Here is a 21,933-nt window from a genome sequence, read left to right as displayed (position 1 = left end):
TTTGTACACCTGAAGCTAATTTTTATACATCAACTGTAATTGAAAAATAAAACATGATTAAAAAAAAAAAATCAAGTGGCATCAAACTACATGACAGGATTATAGAAAGTAAGAGTGAAGAAGCATTTTTTTAAAACTCAAGTAAAAAGTATGAGCCAAGGATTTTAGTTTTAAACTTTCAGAACTCAAGAAATTTTATATTCAAGAGCTCCTGCTGAGGATTCTACTAGGGGTCAAGTTTCATCTAATTAAGAGATGCTTGGGAAATTTTGGCAAAAGAACATATAATGAAAATTGAATAGGTTTAATTATTAATCTAAGGCTAAAACAAATATGGAGATACGAGTTGAAGAGCATTCTCTGACAAAGTAGAAATACAACTTAAATTGGGAGCAAAGGGGAATGTCGAATAAGCTCAATGATTGGTACACAGGTTGTAGGTAGGAGTCAAAGGATATCATTTAAACTAGCAAACCAAATAGAATCCTAAGTGGCAAGGATGCTGCAGAGTAAGAGCTGAGATTCTTAGGTATTCCAGTATAGACCACCTTATCTATCCTTGTTGATGGCTTCACCTAAGCTTCCTCATGCTCTGACCCTTGTGGTATCTTTTAAATATTTCAAGTATCAGGCTCCATTCTAAACAAACCTGAAACTGAGGGTCCGTATGATGTTGATTAAACTTAGCTTTAAATCCTAGCCCTAGAAATCATCTCGCTCTCTATATATATACCCCTAGAAACCTAGCCTTTCCCCCAGATAATCACAAACCCCCTAGGCAGCAGAAGACAGTAGCTTGGATCTGACAAATGGTCACAGGGTCCACACTTAGGGCAGGCTAAAGATAACATCTTTAAAATATATATACTTAATCCTCATGTGACAACATGTTTCCATTTATTTTAGTGACAGAGGAGGGAGAGAGAAACATCAATACAAGGGAGAAACATTGATTAGTTGCCTCCCACATGTGCCCCAACTGGGGATCGAGCTCGAAAGCTGGGCATGTGCCCTGACCCCAAATCAAACCCACCACGTTGGACGACGCTCCAACCAACTGAGCCATACTAGCCAGGACTAAAGATAACGTCTTGACCTGTTATGTTTCAGCTCCTGAGCCCTAAGGTAGAATGACCCCTGGCTGTTTTACCATGAAACCAGAAAGAGGGACACCAGAAGAGACCTCAGAGTTGTCCCCAAGACCTGAAGAAATAATTTATGACCCTTACCTCACTTCTGACCAATCAGCTCCCAGCACGACCCCAAATCCTCTAACCCACAGTGTTTTGTGATTTTGCACTATATAACCTGTAATCTACACACCATCGGGAAGTTTGGGTTTTTGATCTTTAGCTTCCTGACCTCCTGGGTGGTGTTTATAATGAAAGCCAATATTTCTCCACTACAAAAAGTAAAATAAAAAATAACCGTTACTTGAACACAAGCACTGTGATACTGTGACAGTTGATCTGATAACTGAGATGGCTACTAAGTGACTTACAGGTGGATAGCGTAGATAAGCTGGAAAGGGCTAATTCACAACCCGGTGGGATGGAGCAGGACGAGTGAGATTTCATCACACTACTCAAAGGCACACAATTCAAAACTTACAAATTGTTTATTTCTGGAATTTTCCCTTTAATATTTTCAGACGGAAGTAGACCATGGGTAACTGAAACCATGGAAGCAAAACCTCAGATAAAGGGCAACTTCCGTATTTCCAATTCTTTCAACAAGCGACACAGTAGCGATTCCTTGCGCTTTAGGAGAGGACACAGGATGAGAGACTAAGTGACTTGCTAGGCTTCTATGAACAGAATTTGAGTTCTGCAGCCAACTGGCTTTGTGAGACAGGGGGAACTGATTAACCTCTAAATATCAGCTTCCTCTTTTGTAAAATGGGGATGGTGACATCATTCACCTCAAGGAAAGATTCAATGAGATCATTCCTACAGTGCTCGTAAGACTTGTCAGGTAAAGGGTGCTCGGTTTAACCACAGCTATCATTACCTTTGCCAGAAGCTACGCAGCCAATGATGGCCAGGCCGGCTTTCGAGGATAGGGCTCTCGAGTCGCCCCGTCACCCTCTCGCTTGGAAAGAGTCTGGCTCCGAGGGATGAATTACCCTACGGCCTCACCCCTACCACAGCTCTCGGGCCTCTACCTCTTTCCCCGCCCACTTCCCCAGGCTAAAGCCGCCTCCCCGGTCCCGCCCCTTCCGTTGATCGGACTTCCGGTTCGCGAGCGCGTGCTGCCGAAGCCCCGCCTGCCGGTCGGTAGCCACCCAGTAAGCGCCTCTGAGATTGGGCGGGCGGCAGCTGCACAGGCGGGTCAGAGGCCCCGGGTAGGTAGCACGCCGCGTGGGCGGGTTGGCGGCAGCGGCTGGGCCCCCCGGGAAGGGGGGGCAGCTCCGGGGTTGCCTCGTTTTACAACAGCGTCCGGGCCACCCGGCCTAGAGGAGTCGAGCCAACCCCGGGCTGTGCCTTGTTGCTGGGCTGGGCTCTGGGCGCGCAGAACCACCGCCCGAGGCGCACCAGTCGTGTCGCGAGGTGGGGTGTAGTGTACGCGCCTTTTTTTCAAGCCTTGGGTACAACTTACTGAGCACGTGCCAGGTGGCAGCCCCTGGATCAAACGCGTTTGCATCCGTGGCTCACTGCCTTGACAGCGACCGAGCAGTGCTATTTTTCCCTGTTTTACAGCTGTGAAGAAAGGTTTACAAGTAGAAAGCGGTGGAAAATGTGGATTCATATCCAGGTTCAGTGCAAAGCCACTTCACTTAGAACTTTGTGGTCAGACCTAAAATTGTGTTTTGAATCCAGCCTCTGCCGTTTCCAGTTTTGTGACTTTGGGTAGCGTTCTCACTCTCAATTTGCTCACCTGAAAAAATGAGAATGATACCTATCTCAGGGTGGATGGAAAGTTCTGGGCTGGATAGCTGATGTTTTGCTGAGCGATCATCTTCGCTTTTCAGACAGGCTTTCTTTGCTTTTCTCTTCCCCAGGAGGGGAGACTGGTTGTAAAGTTTTAGTGAAATCCCCCCCCAGGCGGCTAGTAAGAGGGCGGCCGGGTGGAGGCCTGCTTCTCTTCCTTTCCCAAGTGGAGTCCTTGGCACCTTTGGCACTGAGTTTGCTTATGAAGTTTTCAGAGGTTTTTCTCTCTTCCTTACATATGGAAAAATTTTCACCCAAATTAACTTTGACATTAAGTCCTAATTTTAAAGTTGAGGAAATGGAAGCCTTTGAATATGGAGTGAGGGAGTTGATTTTACCTGAATAAGTCAGATTGATTTGGCGGGGTGCAAACAAAGACCTGGAAAACAGTGAAATGGTAGAGAGCTGGCTGATGAATAGAAAGTGAACAGGCCAGTTAGAGTGTTTTTTGTGGTTTTCTTTAGCAGGGCCCTAAATTCTCACCAAATCCTCTTACCTTGAGCAGTTAGAATCTGTCCTGGATAAAATGTTTAAAGGGTTCAGAGCCTTTCCTTGCCCCTGCCTTAAGGAGAAAAGACCAGGGCTGATAGCTGAAGGCAGGCAAACAGTGAGCTTAGCTTTGTTTTGAAAACTACCCACTTGCATATTTTTAGGTAGCTGAAATTTTTCTTTGAAAGTTTCAGTAGTTCCAAAGGGTATGATTTGTAGTTAATTGTAAATATTGACATTTGAAAAATAAAACTTACATCAGGAATTTAAATCTTTAGTGGAATCTACTAAATACCTCATCCTTTGAAAAAAATACACAAACCAGTTTATTTAACAGTTGAAATTTTACATCGTTCATTTTTCGTCCTTGAATTCATATTTCCACTTTATTTCCTTGATGGAATTTTTTTCTAGTATAATAGATTTTATGCTTGAAAGCCTTTTACTTGTCATCCTACTTCTCCGCAACAAAAATACACAAAAATTAAAACATTTTTAACAATTGTCACAATATTTAACATTTTCCTTGAGATCAAGTTTTTACAATTTAAAATACACAATTGATCAAAACATAAATATATTACTAGTTTTGGTAATTGTTAAACATAAAAAGTTTTATTTGAAAATGCTTATTTTCATAAGCTGAGTGGAACTACTTCTTTTAGTTCATGCATTCATCAGTGTATATTTGCTAGAATGAGCACAACTTTTTTATTCCATGACTAAGCATTGATAAAGTTGGTTCTTGTAAGTAAATACACAGGAATTGAAGGCATTTGGCTGTGACAGTATTACTCAATTCTTTGGACATCTTCAGAGTTACGGGCCAAAAAGTCACAGTGATCTATTATTGAAATCGTTTATTAACGATCTGTCAGCGGACAGTTTTTTTAGGTCCTCCTTTAACTTGATTGAAAGCAAAGGTTTAGAAACCACCTGACTCAGCAGGAGGATTTGTTACAGTCACCATAGGCAGTTACAGCCTCAGCACGAATACTGGTATTTTGAATTGCCCCTTTGTGGTGCCAGGGATATTTTGCACTGTGTGACAGTGCACAGTAGTTAAGATTTGCCATGGGTGGGTAGTTGTGCCTTTTTTTGAAACATGGGAAGTGGGTGAATTTGAAGGGGGGAGGTGTCTGGGAAAGGAGAGTCTGTAGGCAAGTTCCGTGGCTGATTTGTTCTCATAGGAAGAAGATGGGCAGTTGAGATGAAATTGATTCCTTCAAACTGTGCCTTTGTGCCCCTTAGAAAAGCTTAATGCATCTCGTAGGGCTCCTCATTCCCCATTGTGAAGACCACCTGGAATTACTGTGGGCAAATACTTGACTTCTTTTAACTTCCATTTCTTCACTTTTAGAATAGGAGTAAATCAAAGAACTGACTTCATTGGATTGTTGTGCTGATCAGATGGGATCAAAGATGTCCCTGGCACGTGGAGAGCACTCTGTGGGTGGCTGCTCTTATACTCTAATTCCTGCCTGCTGGGAAATATACCTTCCTAGGCTCTCTGCCTCAGTTTCCTCAGCTGTGAGCCCAAGATACTGTCAGCCCAGGAAAGTTGAGGTGGGAAATGATGTGAAAAGGTTTTGTGATTCTCGTAGTAGGTTTTCTAGACCAGATTATGTTCTTATTTTGAAATAGTTCATGTTGAGTTCCTGCTTACTCATGAGCTGGACATTTTGCTTCATGGTTTATGTATTCATTCAACAAATATCTTTGGAGGGACTTCTACTTTCGGGCCCTGTTTTAAGCATACAGCTGCTCCCAAATTCTAGGGAGAGACAGAATACAATAAATAAACAGATGGTCAATATGTTGGGTGGTGATAAATTGATAAGTGCTGTGAAGAAAAGTGGAACAAAAGGAGAATAGAGAATGAAATGGGGGTGTTATTTTGTAAATTCAGGACAGCCTCTGGTAGAGGGACAATGGGGCAGAGAAGGGAGTTAGCCATGCCGTCCCCTGGGGGAAGAACTTTTCACATGGAGGGAATAGCATGTCCATAGGCCCGGTGGGAGTGTGCATAGCATGGTCAAGGAGCAGTAAGGTGGCCAGTGTGTCAGGAGGGGTGTGATCAAGGTGGAGAGTGGCCAGAGGTGCCTGCGGAGGAAATACCGGCGTCTATCATGAAACCCAGTAGGACTCTGTAAGGACTCAGCTTGTACTCTAAGTGAGACGAGAACCATTGGAGGGTTTTGAGCATAGCAATCACATGATCGGACTTGCATTTTTAAAGGGTTGCACTAGCTTGGCTGCTGTATTATGAATAGACTGTTGGGGAACAAAGGTGGCAGCAAGGAAATCACTCAAAGGGTGCTGCAGTAGTCCAGCAGCAAGATGATGGTGGTAGATGGGAGAGGGGATATTGGCCTGGTTGTAAAGGTGGGAGGCAGAGCTGGCAGGGGGCACCGATGGGTGGATGAAGATTGTGAGAGAGGAGCCAGAAGGACACCCAGGTATTTGGCCTAAGCAATTGAAAGGATGGAGGTGCCCTTTAGGGAAATAGAGTAGACTTCAGTGACTGACATGTCACACTCTGAGTTGCGGAAGATAAGGTGACCATCACATATGTTACCTCATTTAATCCTGACAAAAGCCCTGTGAGTAGTCATTATTGATCCCATTTTATATGCAAGTTAACAGTTTCACAATGCTAGCATATTGCCTAAGGCCACACAACTAGTTTAAGGGACGGAGCTGAGATGTCAGCCAAGGCCCCTATGACACCCTGAGAGATGGCATTCCCTTTGATCCCTTTCTGCATAAATGCCAGCATAGTAGTTCAGTCCAAACTCTCTGCTCACCCATAAAATCTCTCTGGAGTGATGGTTTGTACTTGGAGAGTGCTCAAGAAGAGACACCTGTTCCTTCCCTTCCCTTGGTGTTGGCAAGGGGAGAAGGGAGAGGAAGACTGACTGCCAACACCTTCCCTTGTGGCCCCCTTCAGATAATTGACAGCTTGGAGAAAGTGGTGACTTAATAGACCTAGCAGACAAGGGAACTTGGGCTCAGGTTTAAACAGCAACCTCTCATCAGTAGTACAAGATCAGGAGTGGGGAAACCATAGATAAAAATAGCACTTACTAGTTAACTGGAAAACAATATATTTTTGCAACCACTGCTTCCACAAGAAAATAATTGGGTCCCAAGACAGAAAGTGACTCGTATTCGTGAATGATTATATTGATCATTGGAGCAAAATGGATACATACCCTTTGGAGAGAAATTCAAAGGAGAAGGGCATGGCTGGTCAGTCATGCCCAGTATGAGATCCTGAGAGGCTGCAAAAGGAGGAAGAAACAAGCTGCCAGCTAATGAGGGAGGCAGGTTTCGGCTGTTGATTGGGAGATGCAAAGCATAGAACTCACCTCCAACTGAAGTCCTGAGCTCCCCCAAGGGAGGAAAGAAAGTATCCATTCAAATATCAATTCCTTATTCTCTTTAACCCATTAGGAGTTTGGGTCCAGCCTCCCTTTTGCCACTGACGGGAATGTGACCCTAAGTATTTCCCCTCCCCTTCCCTGGTCATTCAGTAAATTCTATAGTTATTAAATACTCTCTCATAACTAATAAGGAACACTGGTTGAGTGCTTAATGTGTACCAGGTACTATTCTAGGCACTTTACGTGTGTTAACTCATTTATTTTTCACAGCAACTGAGAGTAGGTTCCATTAGCTCCATTTTGCAGATGAAGAAACTGAATCGAAGAAAAGTTAAGTAACTTGACCAATATCACTCACCTGGTGAGTGACAGACAAACACTGGACACTATGCTAGATGATGGAGACAAAGGGGCACAAAATGGACATAGCGGTGGCCTCATGGAGCTTATTTTATCTAATGTGCTGAAAATAGTGAAACGAAAGTACAAAGCACGAGGAGTACAAGGGAAAGAAGTGGAGCGGTGAGAGATGTCGGGGCCCGATTTGGGTTGGGGGTGGAAGAGGCTGCTTTTGGGTCCTCACTCAGAGAGACCGCCCTGGTCCCTCATCTGAAACACTGGCTCCCATCACCCTTGATACCCTCCCCTCCTTAGCACCACCACATGTATTATGAGCTTCATGTTTATATCACACACCCTTCCCCAGGAGGTAGAGTAAGCTTTGTAGGGACAGGTACCCTTGTTTTGAACAATGCCTGGTGCCTGACGAGCTGAAGGAATGAATGAGAAATTAGCCAAGAGAAGTTAGCCAGATGGTGAGTGTAGGGGGCAGGGGGCTCTGAGAGAGGAAAGAGCCTGCATGTTCAGGGACAGAAGACAGGTGTGTCACAAGCACAGGAGTGACTAAGAGTGGAGGGCTGGATAATGGGTAGGTCACATGGGGCCCAGAGACTTCTTTGAGGGCCTGGGGGTGCGGGTGGGGAATGAAGTGAAGGTTTTAATTAGGGGAGTGACATAATCAGATGTCCTTGAAGCCATGACCGTTGCCACCTTGGGAGAAATAAGGCAGGGACTGGAGGCAGGTCAGAGGTGACTGCAGAGGTCTGGGTGAGGTGCTAGTGGCTTAGGTTAGCAGAATTCCACAGACAGCACTCAGCAGTGGGGCTTTTTCTCTGGAAGCCTGTGCAGCAGCCACTTTTATTTTCTCCTAAGAAACACTGCCAAGGAGATTCTAAGAGAGGCCATTCTTCCCTGAAGGGATTTTTTTGTCTTCTCCAGGCTATTGGGGCCCAAGAGGTAAAACCCGAAAGGCAGTTTGGAGAGGCTCAGTGAGAGGGCCTGCCATCTATGGAGCACAGGGGAATTGTGCTCCTCTTTACAGGCTGCAGACCCACCTCTCTGGCTCTAGTCCTTACCTTTTCTTTACACCCTGCTGCCTCTCCTCCGACACAGAGAAGGGAAAAGAAAGGATCAGATATGGCTCCCCTGGGATTAGAGCCCATCTTGACTGATGACTGCCAGGCCTAGGGTTGGTTGTGGAATCCAGCTTCCCTTACTCTTGGACTGGGCATTAGCTTTTCTCTCTTACTATGGGACCTGGTATTGTCCTTCCTCCTCCAGCCAAGCCACTTCTGTTAACAGCTTTGGGTGTGGAGGGGGAAGATTCCCAGGCCACCAAGGTCATGTCATTCTTTGGTTACTCTGGCGAGCATTTATTGACTGCTCTGGGAAGAGCACTTTCAGAGAAAGAAGGCACCAGTGTGAGTCACAGCCTCCCCCAGGAGCTGATGCTGGTATTAGCACTGGAAGTCCAGTTCTTCCCTTGTTTACAGGTGTGGAGACCGAGGTTCAAAGAAAGGCAGATGATTGGGACTCAGCTTACCCCAAATTTACCACCCTGGGCCAGGCTGGTGAGAATGATTTCTGCAGTCACACAGGTAGTTCTGTGGCAGAGTTCAGAGACTGGGACCCAGGCCTCTCTACTTCAGCCCACAACTTTCCATTTTAGCAGTGGCTCTGGTGCCTGGCTGGCTGGGATGCTAGGTCCCATCCCGGATTCAGATTCAGTGCACTGGGTGGGGCCTGGGTTTCTGTACCTTTTCTAAAGTTTCCTAGGGGATTCAGGTCAGAGCCAGGTTTAGGAGTTTCTCCGTGGAATAAGAAGAAATGAGCTGATTCTGGAGAAGGATGACTTGAGCCAGGGCAGGAAGAAGGTCATCAGAGGTTATCAAGGGTGGTCACTTCTCCATGGGTGCCTCGGGAGGAGCTGTGGGGACAGGCTTGTGTGGGACTTGGAGACAGCTTGGAACCCAAGCCTTCATTTTTTTCTTGATAAGCCTTGAGGGACAGTGGGCTCTTATTGTTTGCAGCTTCCTTCTGGACAGATTTGTGAGCAAATCTGTGAGTGAGTTCACACACACACACACACACACACACATACACACGCAGGCCCAGGGTGTGTACCGTATGACTACTCTTGCTTGCCTGTCAGCAGGTTTCATTTGCTACTGTCTGTCTGTCCAGTTTTCCTGAGGGCAAGGCCTGTGTTTTCCTTTGGTTGCCTGAGAAGTCCCAGGTATCATGCCACAAAGCCCGGAGGAGCTCAGTCGGTGGTTAGTGAGGGAATAAGTTATAGAGGAAACAGGAACAGCTGTATTTGTCCAGCCCCTTTAAGCCCAGGGGCCAGGGCCTGTGCTCCTCCATCCCCTTGGCCTTCCTGACAGAGGCCAAGCAGCTGTTGGTCTGTTTCCGCAGATGGTCATCCAAGGCACAGAGAAGGGAAGATAGGTTACCCCAGGCCTCTGGGACAGAGCTGAGCCTGGAATTCACACCTGTGCTGTCCGCTCCCTATAAGACCCCACCCTTATTCTGCCAGTGGGGAGGAAGTACCAATATGATCAAGAAATCATTTTTCTTTGGCTCTGAATTGATTTGCCTGCAGACAGATTCACCGTCCTTATTTTGTCCTAGTCTAAAGGTAAATTAATTTGCATTCCCTGAATATAGAAAGGCAGGGGTCTAGACTCAGAGTTAGGAGTGTTGAATTCCATCCAGGCTCCACTAACAGCTGTGGCTCTGGGCAAGCCCCTTCCCTTCTCTGATCATCTCTGCCTCTGTAAGTGAAGAGTTAGAGTTGATCCCAAGCCCTGTTACACAGCAGAACTGCCAGGGCACCACCATCCCCAGGATTCTGACTCAGTAGGTTTCTGTGGGTGGGCAGGGGGTAAAGTCTCAGCCACATGGCCTTATAGTCCCTTCAGCCAACTCTGGCAAAGCCCCACTGACCTGTGATAGTGGCTTGCTTTTAAGGTCAAGAGGTCAGGGCTTTGTGGAGAACTGCCCTTAGCCTTTTTGCTCCACCAGGACCTATTCTCAAGTCCTACTCCCATTGTTTGATTGGTCTTCAACAAAAGAGTAGCGGACTCATTGCTTTAGAGACAACAAGACAGAGTTGGGATTAAAAACACCGTTGCTTGCCCTGGCTGGTTCGCTCAGTGGTTAGAGCGTCAGACTGAATGGTCCTGAGTTCGATTCCAGCCAAGGGCACGTATCTCGGTTACAGGCTCGATCCCTGGCCCCTGTTGGGGTGCGTGAAGCAACCAATTGATGCATCTCTCTCACATCGATGTCTCTCCCTCCCACTCTCTGAAAAGCAATGGAAAAAGTATCCTCAGGTGTGGGTTAAAACAAACAAAAAAACGCTGTTGCTGGATTCTCCATGTCAAACTTCAGCTGTGTAGACGAACTTTTGTTTTGGCAACTGAACCCTATCCTAAATCCTTTTTGTAAGCTGGAGGGAGACCACCTGGGGACGACTCCAGTCTCAGATTGAGGAGAAATGCTTTGTAAATGGTTTAATAACTTAGTTAGGTCTCTCCATTTGGATGACAAAGCTGGTGGATATTTCCCTCTCTCCGCCCCTGGCTTCCCTGGGTGATAATGAGCCTGGGTAGATTTAAACTTTTAGGTTGGTCCCTGTGATGCTCCAAGCCACCCATGCACTCAGCCCACATCTAAACAGCTGCCTTCCCCTGCCATTTGGTGTGTCCTCAGGGTAGCAAACTCATTTCAGTATAAGCTCAAGCAAAGTGTAATTAGGACAGTAAATCTGCTATTTAACAACAACAAAAAGTCATGACAGATTTCAAGGTCCTGGAGACATCATTTGACACTGAAGGAAGGATGGGAAGACTTAGCCTTGAATTTAATTACTTTCATCCAGGGTTACCAAAGTTCACGACATGGTAACCCTGTTTACTCCAGATAATGCAACATGACTTTTTTTTTTTTTAAGAGAGAAACATCAATTTATTGTTCCATTTATTTATTAGTTGATTCTAGTATGTGCCCTGACGGGGGATCAAACTCACAACCTTGGCCTATCAGGACGACTCTCTAACCAACTGAGCTACCCAGGCAGGGCTACAACATGACTATTTAAAAAATATATTGTTAGGTAGTCTTGAGGTTAGAGGAATGGGGACCTAACTTCATGAAAGTCTTTTTTTCTTGCAGTCTGACTGTAACCCCCACCTTCCACCCCACATCACCATCCTCACTTCCTTTATCAGACAGCGTGCCAAGAGCTTCATAAGCATTTTCTCATTTAGTCTGCATGACAGCCTAGGAGGCAGATAATGTCACTGCATTTTATAGATGAGAAAACAGCTTCAGAGAGGCAGGTGTCTTGCCTGGGGTTGCACAGCATGTAAGCGAGGAACTGGATTTGAAGAAGTCCATGCTCCTTACCTTCATGCTGTACTACTGCTGCTCAGTGTGAGAACCGCAAGTTACACCAAGCTCAAAGTTATCCCCCCAAGCCTGTTATCCTTTCCTCACATTTCTTCATGGCAAGATCCATACTTCTCTAAACCTCAGGTTTAGTGGCCACTGAACCACTGCTTGCCGTTGAGATTCCCATCTGGCCCCCTTGTTAGCTGAGGAGGAGGGATTACTCATCTCAATCTAGACTTGCCACCCAGATAGTCCTGCTGGTGTTAGGGTGGGGCAGGCCGGCCATTTCTTTCTGTGAGCCTAGGTGTTCAAGACTAGAAAGTGGCTCATGTGGCTCAGTTGGTTGAACGTCATCTTGTTCACCAAAAGGTTGTCAGTTCCATTCCCAGTTAGGGCATATGCCCAGCTTTCAGGCTCAATCCCCGGTTGGGGTGCATGTGAGAGGCAGCCAGTCAGTGTTTCTCTTTCACATTGATGTTTCTCTCTCTCTCTTTCCCTTTCCCATCCTCTCTCTAAAATCAATTTAACAAAAAAGTAGAGGCTGGGAAGGGGGGACTTGTTTCTGTGGGCATCTGGAAGTGCCTTGGGTTCACCATAGACGGACAGGTGTCCCCTTCCTACTGGAAGTGTGCCTATGTCAGTTACTGCCACCTCCTAGAAAGCACACTTTGCTTAATGGCACCTGACCTTGTTCTGCCTCCTCAGCACTTTGCTAAATTTAGACTATGTTCGTTTGCCTTCTTTATGAGTGTTTTTAAAAGAATACCAGAGGCCTTTCCTGAGTTTTCTGTTTCAGGATGGACCCAGAGCTCCCCAAGCTCCAGGCTTGACTCCCCAACCAGGCTGTTTCTCCCTCCCCTTCCTCTACCTTCCTCTCCCAGCACTGACCAGGCCTGCTCTTGTCCCACAGGCAGGTCCTTCTGGAATTCCTGTGGTGGCTCATCCTGATTAGCTGAGCTTGCCCTAATCTGACGTCTGGTCTCGTCTCACTGCCGGCCTTTTTCCTGGGAAGATGTTCCTGGTGGGCCTGACAGGGGGCATTGCCTCAGGCAAGAGCTCAGTGATCCAGGTGTTCCAGCAGCTGGGTTGTGCAGTGATTGATGTTGATGTCATCGCCCGACATGGTGAGTTGGAGGGGTTGGGTTGTGGGGTTATACATGGCAGCTCCCTTGTGCTTCCTTCTTATAAAGCCTTCCAAGGCCTCAGAGGAGGGAAGACTTTCTTTTCGACCCTGTCCCGCTCCCTGTCCCATGCTCGTCCTCCTGCTTTTCTCTTTATTCCTCCCTTTCACTAGACATCCCCTCTCCTTCCCTTCACCCCATGACCAACATGAGGGATTCTCTGTACTTTGTTCTCTTCCTTAACTGCTTTTCCTCCCCTCGTTAACTGAAAGAAGCAACCCTGGGTTCCCCCATCATTTTGCCTCTAGTCACTTGGGGTCCTCTGGCTGGCCTAGAGGCTCCAAAGAGTGACCCCATCTTACTCCCTTGCCACAGTTGTCCAGCCAGGATGCCCTGCCCACCGGCGCATCGTGGAGGCCTTTGGCACTGAAGTCTTGTTGGAGAATGGAGACATCAATCGCAAGGTCCTGGGGGACCTGATATTTAACCAGCCTGACCGGCGGCATCTGCTCAACACCATCACCCACCCTGAGATCCAAAAGGAAATGATGAAGGAGACCTTCAAGTACTTCCTTCGGGGTAAGACCCAGGGCCTGGGACAAGGGTGGGCAAAGCCCTCTCCTTCCAGGGCCAGCGCCCTTCTCCTCTGCAGAAAGGTTGGTGGGATGGGTGGGGTGGGGAGCTGGATATCCAGGCTGTAGAGTTCACACTGTTTATTGGCACCCCCCATGCAGAGCCCCGTACCAGTCCCAGAGGAAAGAAGCACATGTCCCTCAACTCTTAAGGAGGTTGACAATTTAATGAGAAGAGACACTTGAGGCTTTTGAGCCATGATCCCCAGGAAGTAAGTTGATTTTTCTAGTAGGGATGGGAATAACAGCTGATGATTAATGGGATCATAAGACCTGGGTTTAAGTCCTCACCCTCACAATTTATAGCTGTTTGACTTTGTCAATGAGCCAACCCCTGTGCCTGTTTCCTCATCTGCTTAGTGAGACTAATAATGCCAACCTTGCAAAGCTGTTAGGGAGCTTAAGAGTCCACATCAGTGACTGTTCATCACCCCACAAATAGAAACCACAGTCAGAGTCAGATTTGGTGCTGGTCAAGCCTCCTGGGAAAGTGAGTTTGCAGACAGGAAATTGGAGAGGATCCAGGGTGGCCAGGGCAGGTGGTGGAGGGGTTCTAAGTGGAGAGTAATCCTTTGAGGCTAGGGCTCCATGGAGAGAGTTAGCCTGGTGTGTACAGAGACAGCCAGGTGCCTTGCTGGGACTGAAAGAAGGGAAGAGTGTTTGAAAAGTAGGGGTCTGTGGTCAGTCGGCAAGCACCTTCCACAGCTGTTGCTAGCCTTTCCCAAACTATACAGCACATTTCAAATCCTCTTCTTCAGGACTGTGTTGGGCAGGGGTGACCTAATACTTACTGTCCATGATGGAGCCAGTCACCAAAAGTGGTTGAGCAGAGAGCAGTGGCTTGGGATCAGGTGAGAGGCTGGCCTAGGGCCCCCTGCAGCCTTTGGCACATGTGGCCTCCAGTCTGGTCTCAGTGTTAAAGGCCTGGCTGCTTGTCTCCCCACTGTCAGTCATGATGCTGAGACTTTCCTTCCTGGAGGGTATGAGGGTGGCTTCTAGGTTTTCTTCTGGCTTTTGCACTGCGATCATGTCCAAACCCCTTACTTTCTCAGGAGTCAAGTTCATATATAGAGTGGGGAACCCCACCCCCTCTGGCCAGAACCTTTCTCCAGAAGGAAAGGGATGACTTGACAAGCATCCATGGTGCTGACCTACCTTCCCCAGTTCTGGCCAGGGTGGGATCTGGCTCCAGGCACCCTCCCTGCTGGATCACCTTTTTGCTCTGCATCTCAGTACCTTCCCGCAGGCCTACCTCCCTTCCTCAAGGAGAGTCTCTAGATTCTCCCTTTGTCATCCCTCTTGTGTGGGTGCCAGGATCCCTTCCTGTCCCCACCCAGGAGTGAAGCCTTCTGCCTTTTATTCCTGCCCTTTTGCGTTCACTCCCAGGCCAGTTGCAAGTACATCTGCTGGGCTCTGAGACAACAATGGCTTTCCCCTTATGAAATTAAGCGTCGGATAATGTCACCCGCTCCAAAGTTCTCCCGCAGTGTCATCCACCCAGCCCCCCCCCCCTCCAACCACCACCACTTAAATAAAAGCCAGAAAGCTCTTTTCAGCTCGATAAGGTGAAAAATGGGGACAGCTGTGGCTTCCACAGTCCCAGTTTTTCCCTGATGACTATAACAAATACAACTGTCAGAGTTGGTATAATCAAACGTCAGATAAGATCACCAGCTGTTGGGGAGGTCTCTGTGTAGGCAGACGGATGTCTTAATAGAGTCAGGTTAGTTTGCAGAGCTTATCAAGCAGGAGGGATGTGACAGCTGAATAGCCCTTTGCTGGTGAACCAAAGAACTGGCCACGAGCTCCCGAGAGGGGCTGGGGAGAAAGGACAGTGAGGGGAGAGGAAGGAATGGGAGCAGAGCAGGAAAGAGAGATAAGAGGCCCAGAGAGGATCTGGCCCTGGCTCCTGTTCTGAGTTGGGGGGGAGCGGGGGAGCCAGCACTGCAGGCCTCCCTCCTCAGGGAACAGTAGTAATAATAGCCAGCATTTATGGAGCACTTAGTGAGGGTCTGGGTAAGGGGCTGCTGTGTGGTCTACATGACTTCATTCATTTAATCCTTCCCATCTTGTGAAGTGGGTAGTCTTTTCATTCATTTACACAGATGAGGTTTGTTTATTTTTATTATTTATTTATTTATTTATTTATTTATTAAATATGTCTTTATTGATTTCAGAGAGAGGAAGGGAGAGGGAGAGGGAGATAGAAACATCAATGATGAGTTTGATGTTTCTGCAAGATGAACCCATCTTCGTATAATCAAACGTCAGATAAGATCACCAGCTGTTGGGTCATTGATCGGCTCCCTCCTGCACACCCCTTGCTCGGGATTGAGCCCACAATCCGGGCATGTGCCCTGACCGGGAATTGAACCTTGATATCCTTCCTGGATCATAGGTTGATGCTTACCCCGCTGAGCCACGCTGGCTGGGCCAAATGAGGTTTATTTATTTATTTTTTTTTTAAATATATCTTTATTGATTTCAGAGAGAGGAAAGGAGAGGGAGAGAGAGAGCTAGAAACATCAATGATGAGAGAGTCATTGATCGGGTACAGCCCACAACCCAGGCATGTGCCCTGACCAGGAATCGAACCCTGATCGCCTGGATCCTAGGTCGACGCTTAACCGCTGAGCCATGCCCAGCCGGGCCAAATGAAGTTTATTAAGGGGCCCAAAGTCACATGGTGGGAAAGTGGGGCGTTACAAACCCAAGCATGTCATCAAAGCCCGTTCTCTTAACTCCTCATTCAATTGAAGTCTTCCTGAGCAACAGATCCTGGGGAACAGGAAACCCAGTAGCTTGTGTTGTCACTCTGTTCCCTGCATCACCTAGAGTGCGAGTTTCCCTGTGACACACTTGGAATTCGTGTGATATGTGTCTGGATCTGTGGTTGGAAGTGTTTGCAGTGGGACACCATGTAAGCCAGGCAGGAGTCTGTAGGTAGAGCAGTGCCCGTCCCTTCCTCTTACTGCTTCTGGACCCCCACCAGCTTTATTACACCTACATGGGTCACTGGCTTAAAGAGAACTAGGAGTGTGGAGCCCACGGTATTCCTGGGTGGGCAGCCCAGGGATGTGCCCACTCACAGTGGGTGAGGGTGCCGCCCTTGACTTGACTTGGCTTGTCGTGGAAGAGCCAGCCAGTGCTTTTACCCCACTGGAGTTAGTTTAGTATTTATCATAACCACTGCAACACCTCCAGCCCTGTCCCTCCAATCCCAGGCTGGAGGTCTGCCTCTGACCCTAAGAAGCAGCCCCTTTCTTGATGGCTGCAATCCACATGTGAGTCTCTTGTGGAGAGCTGGTAGAGGTAGCCATACGGGATTCTTCTTCAGCAGGGAGGCAGGCTTGGACCTGGCACAAGTAGGGTGGAAAGGACCCAGTTACTCCTGCAGATTCTTCCCAGTCTCCTACAGTTTTGGCTGTGTCATTTCCATGTTCAGAAATAACTCTTTGGGTTCAGGGTCAGGGTGAACTCAATGCTTTGGGCCTGCCTGACCACCTCGTCAATTTTGCCTCATGCTGCTCAAGACCTCCACTTCAGCCAGAGCAATAGGACCTTGCTGATTCTTGTGATTTGCTGTTCCCCATTCCTGGAACTCTCACTTTCAACCACTCATTTTCAAGTATCAAAAGTCCTACCTCCTTTGCAAAGCCAGTACAGATGCCATTCCTTCTATAAGGTCTTACCTGCTCATCCAGTCAAAAATTACTTTCTGCAGCATTCTGTTGGCTTTGGAACTGGCTAGCTGTCAGGTTATGCCTATCCCCCTCTGTTGGGGAGCTTTCACTGGTAGGAGCCAGTAGCTTCAACTATGTTCCCATGCCTAACACATAGTCCTTAGTGTGTGCTTGCAGACTTGAGCTTGTGGCTTTCCCATCTTTTCTCCAGGATACCGCTACGTGATTCTGGATATCCCCCTGCTGTTTGAGACCAAGAAACTACTCAAGTACATGAAGCACACAGTGGTGGTATACTGGTGAGTGTGTGGCATTGCCTGGCCTGACTGAAGCTAGAAAGCAGGACCCCTGGAGTAAGGCATGTGCCTGAGAAATGGCCCCATCACTGCCCTTTCCCCACAGGGCGGCCAGGAAGCACAGGGGGTTAGGGCAGCAATACCCAGAGCCTACAGAAGCCAACCTCTGTGCCTGATCCAAATATACCCCCAGTTAGGTGTGGGAAGGGATGGCCCCCAGGTTTCTCTAGTGCTTGGGAAGGTCTCCCCCTGCTGGCTGTTGGAGGCACTTCATACCAGATGGCAGGCTCTGCCCAGGGCTACCATGTTGTTGTTCACTGGATCCCTTTTCCCTCCTCCAGCACTTCTCAACTTTCCAGACAGCTCCCACACTTATTACTTCACTCAATTTACCTTTCAAGATGAGGTATTCAGGTCATTAGCTGATACTTCTGAGTTATAGAAAAGAAAACTTGGGCGAGGAGGGGGGTGTGGTACGTGGTGAGAGGTAACAGAATTTGTCCAGGGTCTCCCATTGGCAACATATTTGGACCGAAAGTTGCAGGGAGTGAACTGTCAGAGCCCAGCTTAGGAAGGAGCTTTGTTCTCAGAATCCCCCAGGATATGAAGCAAACCAGAATCAGGTATGACAAACAGAGGAGGATCTGTCAGAAAAAATGAGTCACAGTCCCAGTGGGGTGAGAGAGTAGGATGAGTGTTTCTGTCTCTCAGAAACTTCCTGGATGCCGCCCACAAGCAAAACAGACACAAAGGTGGGCACTTGGCTCTGTGGGTATTTTGGGCACTGGGTGGCTCTCAGGAAACTAATGCATGGGAGGTTTCTGGCACACTGGAGATGGGGCCTAGCGTGCTCAGTGCCCTAAGCATCACCCTGCCCTCCCTCCCCACCATAAACTGCCCTAAGCATCACCCTGCCCCCCCCCCCCCAGCTCCCCCCCATAGACTGTCATTTAAAACCCAATGTGAGTCTGCTGAGCCTGGTGTAGAGACTCAGGCTTCCTCATAGCTCCTGCTTGGGCCCATGTCTCTCCATGTAAACATACAACCTCTCTGGGTTCTTTGTCCCCTGTTTGTGAAAGACTGTCAACTGAGGCCAAGCAAACTCCACGAAGACTTGGAATTCTCTTTGCCTTGGAGTCTTAATACAATTGGAACTTTGCACCAAGGGATCCAAAAGAAAGAATCTTGAGTGTAGGTGAGAAAACAGGTTGCATCTGCAGTCACCAGATGCCTCCATGCCTGCCCTTGCCACCGTCTTCCGGCACTTCCCTTCAAGGTTGGTCTATTTGCTAAGAGCAGAGATAGCTATGACTCCTGGCAGATAAATGGGGCTTTGTAGATTCTCCCTGTTGTCCAGGAGATCCTCCAGCCCCACTCACCAGCCAAGGAACCTTTGCCAAAGTCCTGGTGGTTTCATGCCCCACTTTCAGCACATGTGGGTATACGACTCGAGAGAGCTGCCAGAGGTATGAATGAGTGTGGTTATTTGCTTTTCATAAAAGGGATCTACATTTTATAAAAATTAGGTTCCCCTCATGGATTCCTTTAACTGCCTTACTACCCCTGATGCATTTGAAATAATATGGGGCATTTACCAAAATATGATTATACTAAAATGTGATAATTGACATTTTCAAGGAATGTGCCAATTGTGGAATAAGTGTTTTGTAAAAATCTCGTTACCACAAATATTTCTGAGCCACAGGAACGGCTGCTGGAGAGTTCTGCCTTCACATTCCAGGAGGCTCTCTGGTCTAGGCCACACCTTCTGAAGGGTGTGCACTCAGGTGTCCCTAAGCCATCTCTTCTCTCACCCAGATTTTCCCAGCCCTAGACCTGAGATATTCCTAAGGTTTGATAGAGTTCTTGTTCTCAGCCAGGCAGGGATTGGTCCCATGACCTTAATAGTACCCTGCCCCCATAACAAAGGAAATCAGAAGTCCTACTTACTTTTCAAGGCCATTACTAATGCCACCTCCTCTGAAAGGTTTCCCTGATCACCCAGCCAGAAATTACTTTCTGCAGCATTTTGTTCTGAATGGAACTGGAACTGAACTGGCTGGTGTTCAGGTTATATCTGTCCTTAGAAGCTCTGTCTTCACATCCCAGGTGTAGGCCACACCTAAGAAAGGACCAAATTGTAGTGACCTATTGTCCCATCTTATAACTGGGAAATCTCAGGCCAAGGGGTGAAGCAGAGAGGCCCCAGTGGCAGAAGCAGCTGCTGCAGCCCTTTTCCTTTGTTCCCAATGAGGGGCTTAGGTAGTCACGGAGCTGGAGGGGTGTCAGAGATGACCCTATTCCAGAGCACAGCGGGCTGTTCCTGTGTAGCCAAAGGCAAGACAGAGAGTTTCCTGAGGAAGGACCAAGGTAGCGACATCAGAGTGGGCCAAAGAGGTATCCTTTGAATTTCTTTTGTAGTTAGGAGACTAGGGGTTGTTCAGCTTAATGTGCAGTGCTTTGTCCTGTCCCAAGGACTGAGGGGATCCAATTCTCAAGTCCTTGCTCCACGAGAAGCATATTGAGGCTCGCTCATCTTTCTTCAGCAGCCACCATTTCCTCATGGTCCTTTTGCTCTAAATACGAAGGAGTGGGAGTAGAGGCAAGGAAAGGGGTCTTTGTGGTGGCCCAGGAAGCTATTTTTGATGTAGCAGGCCCAAGCCCCCAGGGGAAGTGCAGGAAGCGTTTAGCTCGCAGGCACAGGCCTTTCAGTAAAGGTCATCCATCCAGGGATCCAGGATGTAGCTGATTCCAGGTGATCAAATTCTCTCATCTTATAACTGGGAAATCTCAGGTCTGGTGGCAAAGCAGAGAAGCCCCAGATGGCAGAAAGCAGCTTTTGCAGCCTTTCCCCTTGTTTGTATTAAGGCCATCATGCTATCAGGGTCCTCACAGAGTAGTGTGAGGTAGGGGGAGCCTGCGAACTTCCCAGGCCTTCCTCCCGGCTGTGGGACCCTAAACTGAATTGAGAGAAGGGGTTGCACACCCCTGTAACTTGGTGGGGGAGAGGGAGGGTGGGGCCTACAAAGCCTGACCAGCCCTTTTGCCCTGCCCATAGCGACCGGGACACACAGCTAGCACGGCTGATGCGGCGGAACAACCTGAACCGTGAGGACGCAGAGGCTCGGATCAATGCTCAGCTGCCCCTGAAGGACAAAGCCCGCATGGCCCGCCACGTTCTAGACAACTCGGGCGAGTGGAGCATCACCAAACGCCAGGTCATCCTTCTGCACGCGGAGCTGGAGCGCTCCCTAGAGTACCTGCCCCTGAGGCTCGGAGTCCTCACAGGTCTGGCTGGCATTGCCAGCCTCCTCTATTTGCTCACCCGCTACCTCCTGCCTTCCCCCTAGCTGGGGACTTCAAGACAGGAAGACCCAGGCCTCGATCTCCTCGGAGGCTGAAGCTAGGTGATGAATGCATCCTGTTTTCTCAGCCCCCTCATATCCCTCCCCCTCGCTCTCCTTATCTCTCTCTCTCTGGGCTGGAACCCTGCACTGGGCTGACCCTTGTTTGGGGTACATTCTGTCTGAGGCAAAGAAACAGCCCTGTCAGTAGATATTCCTTCCTACATTCCCCAGGGCCCTTTCCTCTGAAACCACCTACAGTGTCCACAGTGGGACATGAAAGCAACTGTGGGAGACATAAATTTATTGTGGGTGGGAATGAGGAACACTGTCTGTGTGGCTGTCAGCAGTGTTTAAAGCTGGGAAGTTCCCTGGGCTTGGACCCTCTCTGAGCACATGCCCCATTGTGGCCAAAACCTCCTTCATGGACCATGGCAAATCATTTTGGACCAAGGACTACCATCTTCAAACAGGACTCTCCCTTAGGTTGATGCCCTTGGCCAGGATGCTGTGAGGATTCCCTGTGGGTAATGCAGTAGTTTGCAGAGGCCAGGCCTCTTCTGGGATGACCCACTGTCCCCCTTTGGCATTTGTCCAGCATTCCCCTTACCCTGCTCATCACCTCCCACCATTCTGTACCTTCCACTCCATGTACTCCTAGCCCTGAACTCCTGGTAGTCCAAGCACACCAGGCTGTTTCTGACCTCCGTGCCTTCACTGTGCTGTTCCCCTACCTGGAATACTCCTCCCCCCGTAACTGGCTGACTCCCAGCTCAGGCACTGTGTGAAGCCCCAGGCTGGGTTAGGTGCTCTGGGATACCACCATCATCATGTTTTATCTGAATCCACAGTACAGCAATCAACCCAAAGCTATTGGTCTCTCCTACTAGACTGTAAGCCCTTTGAGGGCAGGGACTGTCTTATTCATCTCTGTTCCTTGTGCAGAGCCTGCCTCGCCATTGGTGCTTAATAAAGTGTGTTGATCTGAAATGCCCTACACTGCCATTGTTCCCCGAGCACCATGGGCCAGTTAAGGTTCCCAGACTTGGCTGATACCATTTGGGTTATACTTGGCCTCCTCCTACACTGAAGCCTGGGCCCCAGAAGGTACAGTAGCCCTCTGGTTTCTCCTGGGGTGCCAGGAGGATTCCAGCTAGCTCCAGGTGTACCCTTGTGAGAGGCAGGTGGAGGTACAGGGGCAGCATCGTGCCCACTTCCTCCATCTTCCTTCCCCAAGCCAATTAAACCAGTGTAGACATCACCTTTCCATTGCCAGAGCTGGCAGACCTGCTGATGTGGTGATCCTGGCCAGCAACCT

General features: G+C 48.3%; 1 protein-coding gene across 1 annotated transcript; it reads left to right on the top strand.

Annotated features, from left to right (window-relative positions):
- The first annotated feature begins 2,247 nt into the window (after nucleotides 1-2,247).
- DCAKD (dephospho-CoA kinase domain containing) lies at nucleotides 2,248-21,599 on the top strand. The gene is made up of 5 exons (XM_081162373.1): nucleotides 2,248-2,344; nucleotides 12,450-12,663; nucleotides 13,036-13,239; nucleotides 17,187-17,274; nucleotides 20,330-21,599. The coding sequence occupies exons 2-5, from the start codon at nucleotides 12,552-12,554 to the stop codon at nucleotides 20,619-20,621; spliced, it is 696 nt and encodes a 231-aa protein (XP_081018499.1). The 5' UTR covers nucleotides 2,248-2,344; nucleotides 12,450-12,551; the 3' UTR covers nucleotides 20,622-21,599.
- Nucleotides 21,600-21,933: the final 334 nt, after the last annotated feature.

The sequence above is a fragment of the Miniopterus schreibersii genome, assembly GCF_964146895.1.
Source record: "Miniopterus schreibersii genome assembly, chromosome: 16".
NCBI classification, from domain to species: Eukaryota; Metazoa; Chordata; class Mammalia; order Chiroptera; family Miniopteridae; genus Miniopterus; species Miniopterus schreibersii.
Note: the sequence above shows the minus strand (reverse complement) of the source record. Positions and strands in the feature narration are given on the sequence as shown.

Bases quoted from the DNA above. Each gene is read 5' to 3' on its own strand.
- DCAKD (XM_081162373.1), top strand. From the start codon at position 12,552: ATGTTCCTGGTGGGCCTGACAGGGGGCATTGCCTCAGGCAAGAGCTCA. The intron at 12,664-13,035 runs GTGAGTTGGAGG...CCCTTGCCACAG, and splicing joins TGATGTCATCGCCCGACATG to TTGTCCAGCCAGGATGCCCT. The intron at 17,275-20,329 runs GTGAGTGTGTGG...CCCTGCCCATAG, and splicing joins CACACAGTGGTGGTATACTG to CGACCGGGACACACAGCTAG.